Below are 15,648 nucleotides of genomic sequence, written 5' to 3' on the forward strand. Positions count from 1 at the left end.
AACGTCATTTGCATATAGCCTCAGAAAACTGACTCTGCTCTTCCAATGAAACATATGAAGCTGGATTACAACAAAGCACTCTTCAAAAGTAAGAGGCTCATATTTATTTGCCCCCACTGAAAATTGCAGATCAACGTTCTTTGCTGTGCTGAGCATACAGGCCGAACTGCCTTCCTGAGGCAATGCACCTGGGCTTCATCTTTTTTGTTGGACAATGTGGAATAAAGGCACTGCAAAGTGTAGCGAGGGGGATGTAGTTGATGGTTATCTTCGAGAGGGGAAAGAAACCCGTCTTGGTTTCCACATTTCTGCTACAGATGGAGCACCATTACGGAGAAATGAGTTCCAGCTAAAGCAATTCTGTTGTTTATTGTTGGTACTGTATAGTTCAGTGGCTAAATAATATCTATCATTTGCTCTCTCAGGCTTGACTTCTAAAAGAAAAACTTATTTTTTTCATTCTCAATTTTTGTCTAATTGATGAGGAAAAAATACGAATGAAAAGAAACCATTCACTTAATGATTTCATTTTCTGGCAAAAACAGATACCAGTCCATGAATAGCCTTATGCACAGAGAAGAGTTCAAAGTTTTTCTAACTGTTTCCAAGTACTTCTTTATCCATCTACCAAACAGGAATATTTTTTTCCAGTGAGCATGTTATACTTCACTCTCCCATATTCCTGTTGATTCTTTTTTTCTTCTGTTTCTTTTTTGACTTTTTACACAAAGATTACAAAGCACACTTACTTTCCCTGAGGTAATTGAGATGAGACAGAAGCACTTCTGCATTGTACAGGGTGGTAAGTCTGAGGAAGTCGTCTTTGCTCATCTTGCAGAGCTCTTTGCCGTCTGTGTTTTGAAACATTGATGTGTCAATTTCTAGCAGTCCATACTCCTTGATGGCCCACTCCAGCCACTGCCGCACATGGTCCTGAGACCACAGTGATGGGTCTGAGGAAAGACGACAGGAGAGAGTGGAAGTTTATTGACTGAAGTGCTTAGAGATAAACACACAAATAAGAGAATCATAAAAGTTTTAAACCGAGATGTTATGAAACATCAGGTTACTTTGTTCCTGCTTAGTGACTCCAGACCAGAAGGGGGCTCCCAAGAGCACAGTATTATGTATCAGAATTTACTTTGTCGCAAACCCTATACTATTATTGGTCATTTTGGCCCTTTTCCAATTCTTAACCCTATTTTGTACCCATGTTTTTGCATTTCTTTTTCTTCTAACCTTAATTTTTTCCCATAAAAAAACATGCCATGCAAATGTACAAAAAATCACATATCCGCAAAAGTACCTTATGTACTTTTTTGTATATTTCAGTATTTCCAAAAAGACTGAAATAAATTGTCTTAAAAATACACATATCTCATGCATAGTTGAACTTAATTCAACTATGAAAGAAACCAGCATTAGTTTCTGAAATGGTTGTATGATACATTATTGTAATTGTTTCTTGTACCCATTTGTCAGTTCAGTAGTATGAAAGAGGACTAATCAAATTAACTATGAGTAACCTCCTGTAGATATTACATATTGGAGTCACATACCCATTATGTGACGTAAAGTAGAATTTTAGTAGATACATTGAAAGAAAAGAAAATAAACAATATGTGGCAGGCACAAGAGATATAAGATGATTTATATATTTTGTGCCTGAAGATATAAGGCATGAAATGGACATAGTTATAAAAGTATGACACTTGCAGTTTAAATTAATCAATAAATAATTTAAATCTCTTTAGGAATGATAGGTGCAGTAGGCATAAAAACACAAAAGAAAATACTCATTGATAAAGAAATAATTTAGTGATTCTACGGTAATACTTTCTGCTGCTTCTGTTAAAGTTATTACACATTCATTCAAATAATTATCATTGACTGAATGATTATTACCTGCAAGCATTTCTAATAACAACCAGTTAAAACTGTTTCTTTTTTTACCAGTTCTATTGAGTGTGTATTGGACACTACAATGTTGATCAAATACAATTCAGCCTTACAATTTTCAGCTTCTAAAACACTTTATTCTAAGTATTATAGTGCAAATTGACTGATGTGGTGTTTTGTAATAAATTAAGATAAATTTGTTGATGGCTCAAATAGCATGTCTTGAATGTTTAACACACAAAAGTGTTCACTTAAGGGAGAAGGTTTTGAAAAACCTCTTACACGTATAATTTACCATGTTCCTTTCAATTATGTTAAATCAATCCCCAACCTTAACACAATAACCAAACACCTGGAAATGAAACCATTTTATTCAGAATTGTTCTCTTAAAAAGTACTGAAAAGTAATTTGACTAATAAATATATTCCTGCATAAAATTATCCACATTCACTATGATGACATAAATAATGATTAAACAAAGCCCTAGCCCATAAGCTATAAAGCATCCCCTTTGCCTACCTGCAGGTACAATGACTCTCCGCTCATTGGTGGTCATGTTGGGGGGAGGAGCATTCTTCTCATCCATATAGCTCCCATAGGTCATCTGAGATGTGTCATTAGCCCCGACCAGCTTATTACATTTACCCACACTGCAGTCCACGGGAGACTCCCTGCTGCACAAAAACAAATCAGACTTGGACCTGTTGAAACACTATCAGCAGAAATGTTGGGTGTTGAGTTCTTTTCTAGCAATTGAATTTGGCACCAAACATTAAAAGTCTAAGCTTCCCCGCTCAAATATATCAGACCTTAAAAGCTGTAAAATGATAACAGTAGAAGTTCAGATGTCTCTGATTCTTAATGAAAAAAAAGAGATATCAGAGGGACAGTAAGTCGTTGTATTCATACCTGGATCCGTTCATGTGCTCATATTCTCTCTTGACGTTGACCCGCACAGGCTGGTTGATCCACTCCTGCTGTGGGGGTAAAGGGTTGATTTTGTGGGTCTGGCTGTAGTCCTGTGTGCCAGATGCAGTCATGTCTGTTTTGGGGAGAGGGGCAGCAGCAGCGTATGGAGGCTCAAATAAGGACTGGTCTTCACTCACCACTGATAGCGCCTCCTGTCAATGTGGGCAAACAAAAAGTTTTACTTAACTTGCTTTTCACATATAAGAAAAAAATTTGTTTCATATGACAGCAACAGAATCAGAATTTATTTTTTGTTTTGGTTTAAAGATAGGTGGTCCTCCCAATAATAAAAACAATAATCAACTCAACTCAGATGACCCGTTTTGAAGTACAGATGCATAAAGAGATCAACTGGCAATCAAAACTGACAGACTTCTACTTTAATCGGCCCTAATCTTTGAAAACCTGGTCAGAATCTCAAGTGTCTGTTTCATTTCTTAACAGGTAAACTAACCATAGACACAAACAGCCTCAAAAGTCATTATCTTGAAAGAGGTAACAGATGAACATGTACCTCTTTAACATATACATAAGAAGGTAGAAGTAGCATCTCAATTATATGATCTCAATTATATTCCCAATAGCTAGCAAAAAAGGGTCAAGCCCCTTCCCTGCAACATGTGAAGTTAAATTTCCAATCTCCTGTGTATTTTTGTTTACACCAATTATGTGCACTTATGAGTCATATCACAGTCTGGGATCCTCTGTAGTTTGTGTATACAGTTCATGTAGGGCTGTAGCTTCCTGTTGATGTTAAGATCACTTCAATCATGCTCACAAAGCTGTTAGATAAGATGCTACAGAACTCTTGGTCCACTCAGATTATAATTTGACAAGTAGAGTGAGTATTAATTAGCAAATGCTTTTAGCTAAAACTAAAATTAAAAAAAGTATTCTACTCTAACCTAACTCCCCATGATTCCTTATATGTAAATTGGTATCAGAGGTCTATTTTCCAGATTAATGTGGACATCCATATCCCCTGTTGAGCCAGACTGTGTGCATCATGTCTGAGGTTTGGGCTTCCCTCCACAGCTGAAAACTCAACAGAAGCAGGGGGGGTCACAGCTAAACTGACCCCTGTGCTTCGGCGCTGCTGGAGCAATGTCAGTTTATTAAAGAAAACAAACGCAGAAACTCGCTGAAAATCACATAGCAGGCCAAGATATTGTGTGGTTTAGACACGCTCCTTGCGTAATGTCTTAAAAGCAAAGCTTATGCTGTGCAGTTGATGGGTTTGACTTCAAATGTCATTGTTTTAAAAAGTCATGAAATTTCATCATCACTGATTAGTGCCTAATAATGATTTATTCACATTATTTTTAGAAGAGTAAACACAAAAAAAAACAATAAAGAAAAATATTAAGTGAAATCATAACAATATGGCTCTGAGGATTAGGTTTGCTTCTGATGCACATCTGGATTTGATCGGATCTGATGGCACAGTAGAGACGAAGACGTGTCTGATCTCAGAGGACTGACTTTTTTTCATTCCAGCATGCCACATAGTTGCTTCAGGGAGAAAGATGTGACTTGAAATTCATTAATTCATAGATCCACCATGCAGCCATTCCATTCTCTAGAATGTTTATGAAAGCAAAGTCATGATCACAAGTTTCTGGATTTTCCTCTTTCAATGCATGTGTTTACTTGTTCCTCAACAGAAAGTACAGTACTTTGTTTCTCAGTTTGCTTTTTATTATGCACAGTAGGTACATTTGCACAGTAATGCACACACATATTAGTTTGCATTCCTTTTTCGGTAGTAGCAGCTAACTCAATTAAACATGCTATAGTTGAAACAAATATTTAACAACTTATAAGATGTGATCTAGGTTCTGAGCAATTGTGAAATCTCAAACATTACAGATTCTGGATGTTACTGTTAACGTTGGCGATTCAATGCTGACTTTTCATGAACGTGATATTTTTATAACTTTCTTTTATGGGAAAAGGTAAGCTTGTTGGGTTATGCCAAACAAAAATAAAATTGAATGCCTTTTACACCATAGTCTTTCGGGTTAATTAGCAGTTTTTAAAAAGCTGAAATATATATAACCGCTTGAACAATTAGTTTATTCACTGATTTCATCTGAGAATCCATCATTGTCTGAATTTAGACAGCAAGACAAACTATCTGAGCAGAACACAGCAGCTAGTCTGCAGATGATAAGGGTAAAACAGTGAGGGAATGTCTTATAACAGCTTGATAAGAGCTTTGCAAACTATTTTGACTATTGCACGTTATATTTACACTGACATATCAGTTGCCACAATTGGAGCCATGATTGGCAAGTGGTTTGTGTTCATCAAGATTGCAGCAGGTTTTTTTTTTATTTCTTTGAAATAGAAACAACCCCATGTAACTGTAGAAAACTGACAAAACAGCACTATTCTGATTACTCCAGTATCTCTAAGGAACACACACCAGCTACTTGTAAAATCTAGAGGCAGTTGCACCTTTTTTTCTGTTTGCTCTACACCATCAGACTATAATTTATGAAATGTGTCATTTGGGTGAGCCTTAAAAAAGAGTGACTTGGGCACTGGCCTGGGGTCCTGAGGTTTGAGGGTCCTTGAAGAAAATGTCATGTCATTGTGAGGTGTTTTCATTTGTTGTATTTCCAGAAAACCAATACCCAACTATTTAAAAATGATATCAAAGCCCAAACTCTAACCAAACCCTGCACTTTAGAGATAACAGCAACTTTTAAGCACCTGCTCAATTACTTTTTTACAGCATGTATTTCAGTGACATGTTGTACCTACAAATTAACATTCCATCCCTTCCTAATTCCTCTACTTGTAAACAAACAATATCAAATCCATCGATTTAAAGCTCTGCATGTCAATTCCTTTCTGATTTTAGTCAACTTTTTTTTATAAATTATAAAATAAATAGAAATAAAATGTTTAATGTGATTTTATTTTCTTCTCCAGCGGTCATTTACAGATAAATGATGTGGGAAAACGGCATAATTTTGTATCTCTAAAGGCTGACTACAATCACGATGATCATTTTAAAAAAACTCCATGTTTTTTTTTTGTTCATGCACATCATATAAACATGAGCAAGAGTCAAGTCTACATACAATCGAGGTTTAGAGGTAAATATATTGACTACTTTTGGAATGAGAATGTTTATCTTTTATATATCTATCCATCCATCCATCCATCCATTATCATACACGCTTATCCCTAGCGGGGTTGCGAGGGGTGCTGGTGCCCATCTCCAGTGCTCAACAGGCGAAAGGCGGGGCACAACCTGGACAGATCGCCAGGGTTAAATAAGTCACGAGTCACGAGTGCAATTTCCAACCAAGAACTACAACAGACTCAAACGGTGACAGCTACTTTGCACCTTCATAGCTACCTTACTGAATTGCTATTTTAACAGAGAGATGATTCAGTGCAGACAAAATGTTGCTGAAGAAAATTTTTGTAAGACAAAATCTACAAGAATGACAGCAAAAGAAAGTCACAAACACATCCTCAACTACATACATGCAGTCATAGTGCAAATTCAACTCTGCAGTCATGAAGCACAGCTGGATTATTAAAGCAGTATGCATGGAAATTGAGAGATTGTGACTTTAATCCCAGCGCATCGCTCCAAAGACAGAATGTCCAATAACATTTATTTTGCTATTTGAAGCTGTTCAGGCTGTATCTTTGTTTAGCCTCAAAAATTATGCTGAAACTAGACTTGTTGGAATTATAGGTCTCATCCAGATTTAGCACAACCCTATCACCTTTCAACCAGATACAGAGATCTTTAGATATATTTTCCCCTTTCACAGTTTCACGTTGTTTAGAATGAGTGCACCAATATCTATTAAATTAAAATTAGTTCAGGATTGCATTGTAATGCTTCCCAGTCTCAGCTAAAACATGCAAATGTCTACAATCCCAGCTTGGACCTCTATTCCAAGTTTTAGCTTCAAAGTAAAGGGATAGTAATTTAGATATTGCATAGGTATATTTTCAAACAGAAAATGTTAACTACCAATCTATTCTTTCACATAAAACAAACTTGTCACCAAAACAGACTGTAGCCACAGAGCCATCACCGTCCCAAAATCAGGCTGTGTGACAGCTTTAAGAATACATGGCCTTCTCCCACATATGTTTTGATTCTTCTCCAATAGATATTACTATAACAAATATTGCCATAATCACACAGGCAGCATTAACCTTCAGAATATATTTTTTTCTTTTGGTGGGGTTGGGGGGTGGGGGGGAAGTAAGGGGGTTGTTTTTGTAGGGTGTTCCCCAGACAAAGATTGGGAAAAAACAGCAAATAAATCACTGCAGCTCATAATCAAGCCCCATCATAAGCATTGTGTATGACTGTGACACCTGCTGGGAGCCACCTTGGTTCTGTTTACACCAGCCAAGTCAGTCTGGCCCGGGTTGCAGCTGGTCCTAAATACGTCAAGACTAGATAGTGTATGCAATAGCTTCACATCCAGAATACACATGTATCTGTTTGCTGTTCACACACACACATACACACACAAGCACATAAACATGAAGTGAACCTAACAGGAGCCACCCAGAGGGTGTGGGGGGGGTGGGGGGGGGCATTCCTGTCCTTTGTTTAAGGAGGAAGAGGAAACCTGTCAGGAAAAGATTGTGTAGAGCAGGAAACTCTCATGGCTAGAGAGTCCTTCCTTTCTTTTTTTTTTTTTTTTGTGAACATGAATGTACAAGTTCATCTATACCCAGGGATGCAATTATGATTGCATTTGCTATTGGAACTTCTTGTTTTGTTAAAAAAGATCAGAGTTGACAAAAATTCCATGCTTTTGCACCAGGGCCATTCATCCATGGCACATCACAAACCTGTGAGCAATAAATGATGGAATTCCATGGCTATTTTTCTCCTCTCACTGTCTCTCTTTCTTTTCCCAGAAAAATCACACCACACCCAATGACCACAAACGAGCTACTTTAAATTTCCAAGAATTAAAAAAAGAACAAGTAACATCTCTCAGACACAACAGGAGTAAATAAGCTCTGTAGCCTGAATGTGTCTAACTGGGGACAAGCGGGGCTTTAACATCTGGACTGGAGGCTGTAGCCATAATGCATCTGGAATTCCAGTCTCAGGGAACCAGTAGCCAAGTGGTGTTAATGCAGACCAGCGCTGTGCCACTAACAGCATACCGTTTCAAAATAAGTTGTGCAACTATTTAAAGAGCAAGCCAAGGTATCATTGTGAAGCGTTGCGGTTTCGAGTGTTGCAAACTGCATGGGCAGTTACCAAATGACAGCTTTCCTTTGCAGCTTGACAAAACTCTCTGTGTCCGGCAGCGGGGAGACGCGGAGTTTCAGCAACGATCGAAATCCGCAAAGAGACGCAGATGCAGACTTTCCGATTCCCAGATACCAGCCAGGTACCATCACAGCTCCGTTAACACGCGGACATGATCCTCAGGACTGAGCCGGGCGACGTGCCCACACCGCTGTTGCGCAGCTCAACATCATCGTGTCCAGCCGCTACATCCAGTAATCTCTTCGACTAAATGCTTGAACTCGCAGATATACACCACATAAACGACTCTAGAGTGTGTTTCTAGTCTGAATCGAGCAATAATTCCTTAGTGGCTTCCCCAGACGTGCGTAATGATGCGCCCGGTCCCCCGAAAAATCCACAACGTGATTCAGATCTGAATCCACTAAGCGTGTATCCTCGAAAGCCTTTATTGTAAAAAGGGAGAAAATGCTTTAGAATAAAGAAGAAAAGAAGAGAAACCTTGGTTAAAGGAAAAAATCTCTCATCGTCGTCGGATTGGAGGTTCCAGCTCACAGACCGAGACAGAGGATCGTTTCAATCCGCTGCTTTAAAAAAAGGAGGCGCAACTCCGCAAAAAACTGTCTCCCCACAAACTCATACACCCCGTCCTCCACCCTTACCTTAATAGTTCCGTCCATTTTGCCCAATTTTCAGCGGACCCCGACGATATCCCAAACATGACACGCTCCTGAGTTAATTCCAGTGCCCCCCCGGTACTATGTGGCGGAGAGAAGGAGACACTTTTTTCTCTCTTTACCGGATTGACTTTTTTCTTTCCTCTAAATTTGGGAAGTGAAGTCACCGCTGTTGAGAAGGTTTGAGAAGGAAGCTGTGTGTCACCGAAAGTCCTGCCTTCTAAAAAAAAAAAAAAAAAAAAAAAAAAAAAAAAAAAAAAGAGAGAGAGAGAGAAAAGAAAAAAAAAGGCAGGATACTGTCCCAGAGAGATAAGCAGTGAAACAATTGAGTGTTCGCTCCGCTGTTATGTTTTTCTGCTCGGAAATATTTACAGGATGGCTGGGCTGCCTGCGTTGCACACGGCCATTGCAGTGTTGTGCCGGCTGAGGGATATTGTTGCGCGCTATGTATTTATTCCCTGGCGGTAATGTCACAGCTGCTGTGGAAGAAGGGTTTATTTGTCCAGAATTTTTTTTAGCTTTATTTGAAGTTTTTTTTTTTTTTTTTTTTTTACGAATGAATATATGTTATGGAACTTAATGTTTTAGGGCGCTTTTTGACTCACGCCTACATTTCAGACACATCTGGCCATGCCTCCATCCCCCAGTAAATCAAGTCACAATTTTACTCTGGATTTCATAGTGGAAGTAATGCATTTCATCCCTGGGAGTGGACAGATGTTTCCCTCAATACCAACTGAGCTCTAAATCAAAACTGAGGAGATAGATACGACTGGGTTTTATTGTGGGTTGCTTTTTTTCTTTCTTTCTTTCTTTGCGATCAGATATGTTAGGTGTTCTTTTGACATTATTAAAATAAAAGTAGAGCTTTGCCGCGATGTGATCTAAAAGTTGCTCCGCAACATGTGTTCTCTGGAAAAAGACATAGAGAGACCAAAGCGCACCAAAGTGAACTTAATTAATCAATTTGATTATTATTTTTATAATTATTATTATTTACTGCTATTAATTGTCTGAGCACAATTCACATCAGGAATCCTTCCCTCCGAAGGTATTTGAGCCCCCTCTTCCTTGCCTACACTTTCAAAATGTTCTCATCAAATCAAGAGCAATTTTAGTGCATATTCTAAAGAGGAAGAGGGATTCTGAACGTGTCCAGATTCTGAACGTGTTCAGAGATACTGAAAGAAATGTCAGTTTTCCGAGTTTAAGATCTGTATTTTAATCAAATTAATTAAAGGCCATGTCAACAGAGTTTAAGGAATGAGATTGCTATTTAGTAAATCAACGTCCAATTACAGGAGGGGAAACAGAGTTTTTCGTTGGATAAACGTGAGCACACATCGTTTCCTAATGTTTAATAACGCCTTGTGATTCGGCCAATGATAAGAATAATGAATACTTTTTTGCAGTATGCCTGTGGGGAAGCGGCCCCTCAGACTCAAATGGAGCCTGCCCCTGACAGCAGGGCCGGCCTGTCTGCACTCCACTTGGGGGTCTGGCGAGGCGGCATGGGCCCCCACCCTTGGGACCACCACATCTGGATCCTGCTAAGGGTCAAGGCTTCTCCTGCCTGAGGCCAGCTCTGACTCGAGTAATTAAGGGAGACACCTTGTTTAACTCTTTAGTGACTCTCTTGCTTTTTGTAAAATCGTTTTTGCTGTTTTTCTTTACATTCCAAACTCTGGAGTTTTTGCATCATCTTGATATAGAGAGACTACCTGTGTGAAGATAAATCAATCAATCAATCAGTCAATCTATCTATCTATCTATCTATCTATCTATCTATCTATCTATCTATCTATCTATCTATCTATCTATCTATCTATCTATCTATCTATCTATCTATCTATCTATCTATCTATCTATCTATCTATCTATCTATCTATCTATCTATCTATCTATCTATCTATCTATCTATCTATCTATCTATCTATCTATCTATCTATCTATCTATCTATCTATCCATCCATCCATCCATCCATCCATCCATCCATCCATCCATCCATCCATCCATCCATCCATCCATCCATCCATCCATCCATCCATCCATCCATCCATCCATCCATCCATCCATCCACCCACCCACCCTTCCATCCATCCATCCATCCATCCATCCATCCATCCATCCATCCATCCATCCATCCATCCATCCATCCATCCATCCACCCACCCACCCACCCATCCATCCATCCACCCACCCACCCATCCATTCATCCATCCATCCATCCATCCAACTACGACCAAATACTGGTATTAAGATATGGTGAAGTTTAAAAGAAATACTCAGATTTTGCCTAGACGTGATTTCTCTGAGGTGTCTGAGAAAGTCTTGAAGCGATAGGAGTTTTCCATAGCTGTAACAAACATGCAAAATTGCCTCGCCCCAAATGTCCCCCTCTAATAGATAGCCTGAATAACTAACTGCCTAATATCAGCTTGATCAAAGGATTTGATTGGTGTGCAGGGCTGGCACAAGGTCAGCTGAGGACAACTGCTAAATTAAATTTTTATGCCCGCCGTCAGCTTAGCCTTTTGACTCAGTGAAATGATTAAGAAGAAGCAAAGCTAACTTAAGTTCAATTAAAATAAGGAAAACACACATCAAACTATTTAAACTTCCATGAAGATGTGACCCTAATTCAGACTAAAGCAACAAAACTATATAGAACATTTAACTTTTTAAAGTTTTCAATCGTTTATATTAAGGTGGTGAATTTGTTAACCCATTGCATGCGAATTCCAATCCATTTCTTTGACTCTCAAACAAGCAGGGGGTTCCAAGCATTCACAAAGTTTGCTCATACATCAAACTGACTTTGGTTGAGTCACTCTATAGAGAAGTAGGCAAATAACAAGCCTCAGTATTTTACTAGAGTAGATTCTATAGTTTTGCTTAAGAAAATTCTATATTACTGTATAATTCAATATGCTATTTATCTTAGCAATAATAAAAACTTTTTTTTGTCTTTCACTTTTAATTAAATGATTGATTTTTAATTAAAAATAATTAAATCATGTTATGCATTTCTATTTTAAATGTACAATGATACCATGATTGTTTACTTAATCCTACATGCCATAGGAATCTTATACCAGCCCATGCCAACAGGGTCAGACTGAGCTACAAGCAAACTTTGCAACTGCTAAAAGCCCCCTGCAGGTCTTTGGGTCTAAAAAGGAATTAAACTTATTAAAGGACAAGTTGAGAAAAGCACCAATTGTGCTCATATGGTGCTTATAAATGAAACATAATAATACCAAAAGTCAACTTAAAATCTGAAACATAGCTATGTAGATACATTAGACATATGTTAAATTGTTTAGTTCTGTTAATCTTGATGATTATGGCTATTAAAAATCTAACGTCCACTTCCATTTTATGAATTTCAATTGTGGCTCCTATAAAGGAAATTTTGCTTGGGGTCCCCAACAACTTTGGAACTGCTTTGCATGCTTATAATTTAAAGCCTCCACAAGTTTAACCGTTTCAATTTATGTAAATATACCTTAATTACAAAAAGCCAAATTTACTCTCACTTACACTCTTCATGCCAACTTTAAGTGGGTTTGAATAACACAAATCATCTTGTTTCACCTCCCAAAATATTGTCTTTTCTTGTCAAACCAAATCTTACCAACCTGTAAATAATTGTTTTAAAAGCAAACTTCCTTTATTTTACAAGAAAATCCATCATTCCAGTCATAAATCTTATCAAAACGACAAGAGGGAGCGAGAACTCCCAAGATCATAATGAATAAAGCGGTAACAAACATTTTAGAAGGCCAATAAACAGATGCGAGTTGGTTTACACAGTGAACCACAGAACATCTGGCTTTGACGCTGGAACTAGACAGCCAGACATTTCTTCTTACACCACCAGCCAGTAGCTCCTCTGTCTCAGCACGGAGGCTGCAAGCCAGAGGTGGGCGGACACTTTGGTGAGTTTGTATGTGCAGCAGCCTTTCAATTGTTGTGGGCCCATCTTTTCTTCTTCAACTTAAATAAATCTGTGGTAAGATCTGAAAGGTAGGGAAAACTGACACGATATTGTATCTCACAGCATTAATCGGCTCCTGTTGCTTTTAAAAAAATATATATATATTTGTTTTATATAGCCCCATTTTGTTTTGACATTTTTATAACCACCTTTAGACATTTTTAACATGGTAAAAAACATAGGTAGTATTCAAGAAAAATAACCGCAATTCCGAAGTCGAAGCATCCTCCGTCCATGTAAGCCAGCCATTGCTCCTGTTTATTAAACTGCAGACTTGTATTCAGATCATTCCTGCTCTCAGGCGAAAAGGCATTTACCCGAGTCAAAATACTGAGGGCAAAAAAGAAGAAGAAGAAAAAAAACTGGAGTCTGCAGCACATAGAAGCACGAACTGTCTGGCCCCTCGCTCTAGGCCATAATTAATTTGAGATTTATTTTTATTGGAGAGTTCCAGTCTCGCCTGGCCTTAACCAAACAAAACCAAATGCCGGGGCCCTTTGGACTCGCTCGAAAGATGGGGAATATTTTTTTTAGATTTCGTACATTGAGGCGTGCCACATGCTGACCAGCATCGCCCTGCACGATTGAGAGGGAAGCAACAATTGCGAAGACACGCTTAACCCTGGAGTCACAGATCGGAAACGCCAGAATAAAAGGAAACAATCTAGGCTGCATTTCCACAACAAACTGAAACACAAAGCGTCACAAAATATATATTTCCCCTCTCCCTGCGCCTCTTACAGAAAGAGACATTCAGGCTCATATTTTCTATTTAAACATTCCCTGCTATTCAGCTCTCTTACAACAAATCGGGAATTGTTCCGACTCCTGAAACGCAAAGTCTCTCAGCGGTGGCACAAACGCTGCGGTCGGATGAAAGGAGCCCTTATTCAAAGAACGGGGGGATAAGTCCTCACAACATAAGAAGTCGCCCTTTGGAAAAACACCTTGATTATTAAGTTAGAAACATAGACCTACACTGTACAATGACTCATTTGAATGAAGCACACAGCCCAAGCAGTCAAACGTCACGCAGTCACTCGGCTTTCAAATACATTTTTTTTTCACTTTATATACACAGAATATATTTGATTTTATTTTATAAAATAAACATTTATATATATATATATATATATATATATATAAAACCATTTGGCGTTTCAGTGCTATTTCTAGACGTGTGGATCCGTTGGATGTATCATATCCCCGCTGCGCCATGCATGCGGGACGAGATGCGGGATTCATATGAAAACCAGATGTGCGTTGTTTGCTCTATTTACCCTCTCAGGAGCGTGACGGACAGAGAGCGGGTTCATGACGTAAGGCATGATAATGAGACGTAACACCACATTTTAATGAGCAGAAAAGAAGAAAAACTGCAACAACAGAGCATCGTGACTTCAGGGTAACCAGGTATTTCTTTATTATTATTATTATCACTGTCAGTCACCTTGACACTGCAGTAAAATAAAATGCCTTACTTGTCATCAATGACCAAACAAACTGCTAGAATTGTATTGATGTAATTGCTATGATGTTTCACAAACATTTCATTTGAGAACATCATAACCAGGTTTAACTGCTTCACATGCTTAAATAAACTAGTTAAATTTCAACCAAATCTTCAAATGTACCTGTCCAAATTCTAATAAATTCTTATGATGACTTTCCACATATAGTTTATCCTCCATGTTAAAAATAAGCAAAAGATGAGTACTGGTTTGTGATGGACATAAAAGATTACTAAACTATTACTAAAGGGTTTACCTTAACATGGTGGCAGTTCTAGACTAAATTTACCAGAGGCACAGTCTTTTTTCTTTTTTTTTTGTGGGGACACAGAACAAAATAAAGGACAAAAAAAATAAAACACTTCAGGAGTCTGCAAGATCAGGTTGCAAACTCCTGATGTAACAGATGAAAACTGTGATCCAGTATCAAAACAGCTGAAGCTAAAAGTGTAATACTTCCATTTCTAATTCATTGTTAAAGGGAAACTGTGAAGATAAAATATTAAATTAGTGAAAGAGAACCAATTACCTACTGTTTCTGTTTCAGAGTATTTCACCATGAGAAAATGTTCCAGTATTATCTCTTCAGTACAGGGGCCAAAACAGAGGCCTGCACCAGGTCTACATGGGCACTGGACCCAGTTAGCCCTTGTCTAGAACCACCCTTGGAAGGTGGCATGTAAAACCTTTTCCTTTCACACAGTTTGTCAGATAAGTATAATTTTTTAGTTGCTTTTGGAGCAACTGCTGATAATACAAACTGACATAAATGTATCTGCTATGTGTGGCACTTATTTAATATAAGACAAACTGTTAAAACTGTTATTCATGCCTTCATATTTCACCAAGTTTGAGCATTATGTTAGGCAGCCATATTGGAATCTGAGCTTAGGGCTGCTCCACGACCCCTGACTTTCCCAGTTGGAATTCTGGGTTTCTTGTTGTTTTTCTGACTAAAACCTGGGAAAATCAGACTTCCAAAAACAGAGAACACACCATAAAATATAATGTCTCAGATGCCCAACTTGCTGGGGCATTTGAGTTGCACTTTAAGTCAAATTTTCAAGAAATGTTCTTGCATCAGGTCAGAGATTTTCTTAACTACAAGTCTTCTGAAAATATTTAGATTTTAAATAGATTAAATATTATTCATGATACAGCTCACAGAAATATATCAGCCATACTGGACACCACACATGACAAATGAGAATCGCTAACAGTTGACTGAACCAATATCTTCACTTGAGTTCTAACTAAGATTAAAGGCATTATCCATCCATCCATCCATTTTCTGTACACCTTTGTCCCTTAAAGGGTTCGAGATGGGTGCTGG

The 15,648-nt window shown here is 38.2% G+C and overlaps 1 protein-coding gene across 6 annotated transcripts in view; it reads right to left on the reverse strand.

Moving 5' to 3' along the window:
• fli1 (Fli-1 proto-oncogene, ETS transcription factor) overlaps positions 1 to 15,648 on the reverse strand; it is a 39,821-nt gene that overhangs the window by 21,633 nt on the left and 2,540 nt on the right. For 2 of the 6 annotated variants that reach the window (XM_023351508.1, XM_023351506.1), the window contains exons 3-5: positions 2,810 to 3,021; positions 2,420 to 2,574; positions 750 to 953 (exon numbers count right to left, since the gene is read on the reverse strand). In XM_023351508.1, the coding sequence (XP_023207276.1) occupies positions 750 to 953; positions 2,420 to 2,574; positions 2,810 to 3,021 (571 nt within the window). Of the gene's footprint in view, positions 1 to 749; positions 954 to 2,419; positions 2,575 to 2,809; positions 3,022 to 8,627; positions 8,730 to 8,788; positions 9,044 to 15,648 lie in introns of those variants that run through there. The other 4 variants (XM_014472459.2, XM_023351509.1, XM_014472458.2 and 1 more) reach the window with 4 other exon arrangements.

Source organism: Xiphophorus maculatus, chromosome 18 (genome assembly GCF_002775205.1).
Source record: "Xiphophorus maculatus strain JP 163 A chromosome 18, X_maculatus-5.0-male, whole genome shotgun sequence".
NCBI classification, from domain to species: domain Eukaryota; kingdom Metazoa; phylum Chordata; class Actinopteri; order Cyprinodontiformes; family Poeciliidae; genus Xiphophorus; species Xiphophorus maculatus.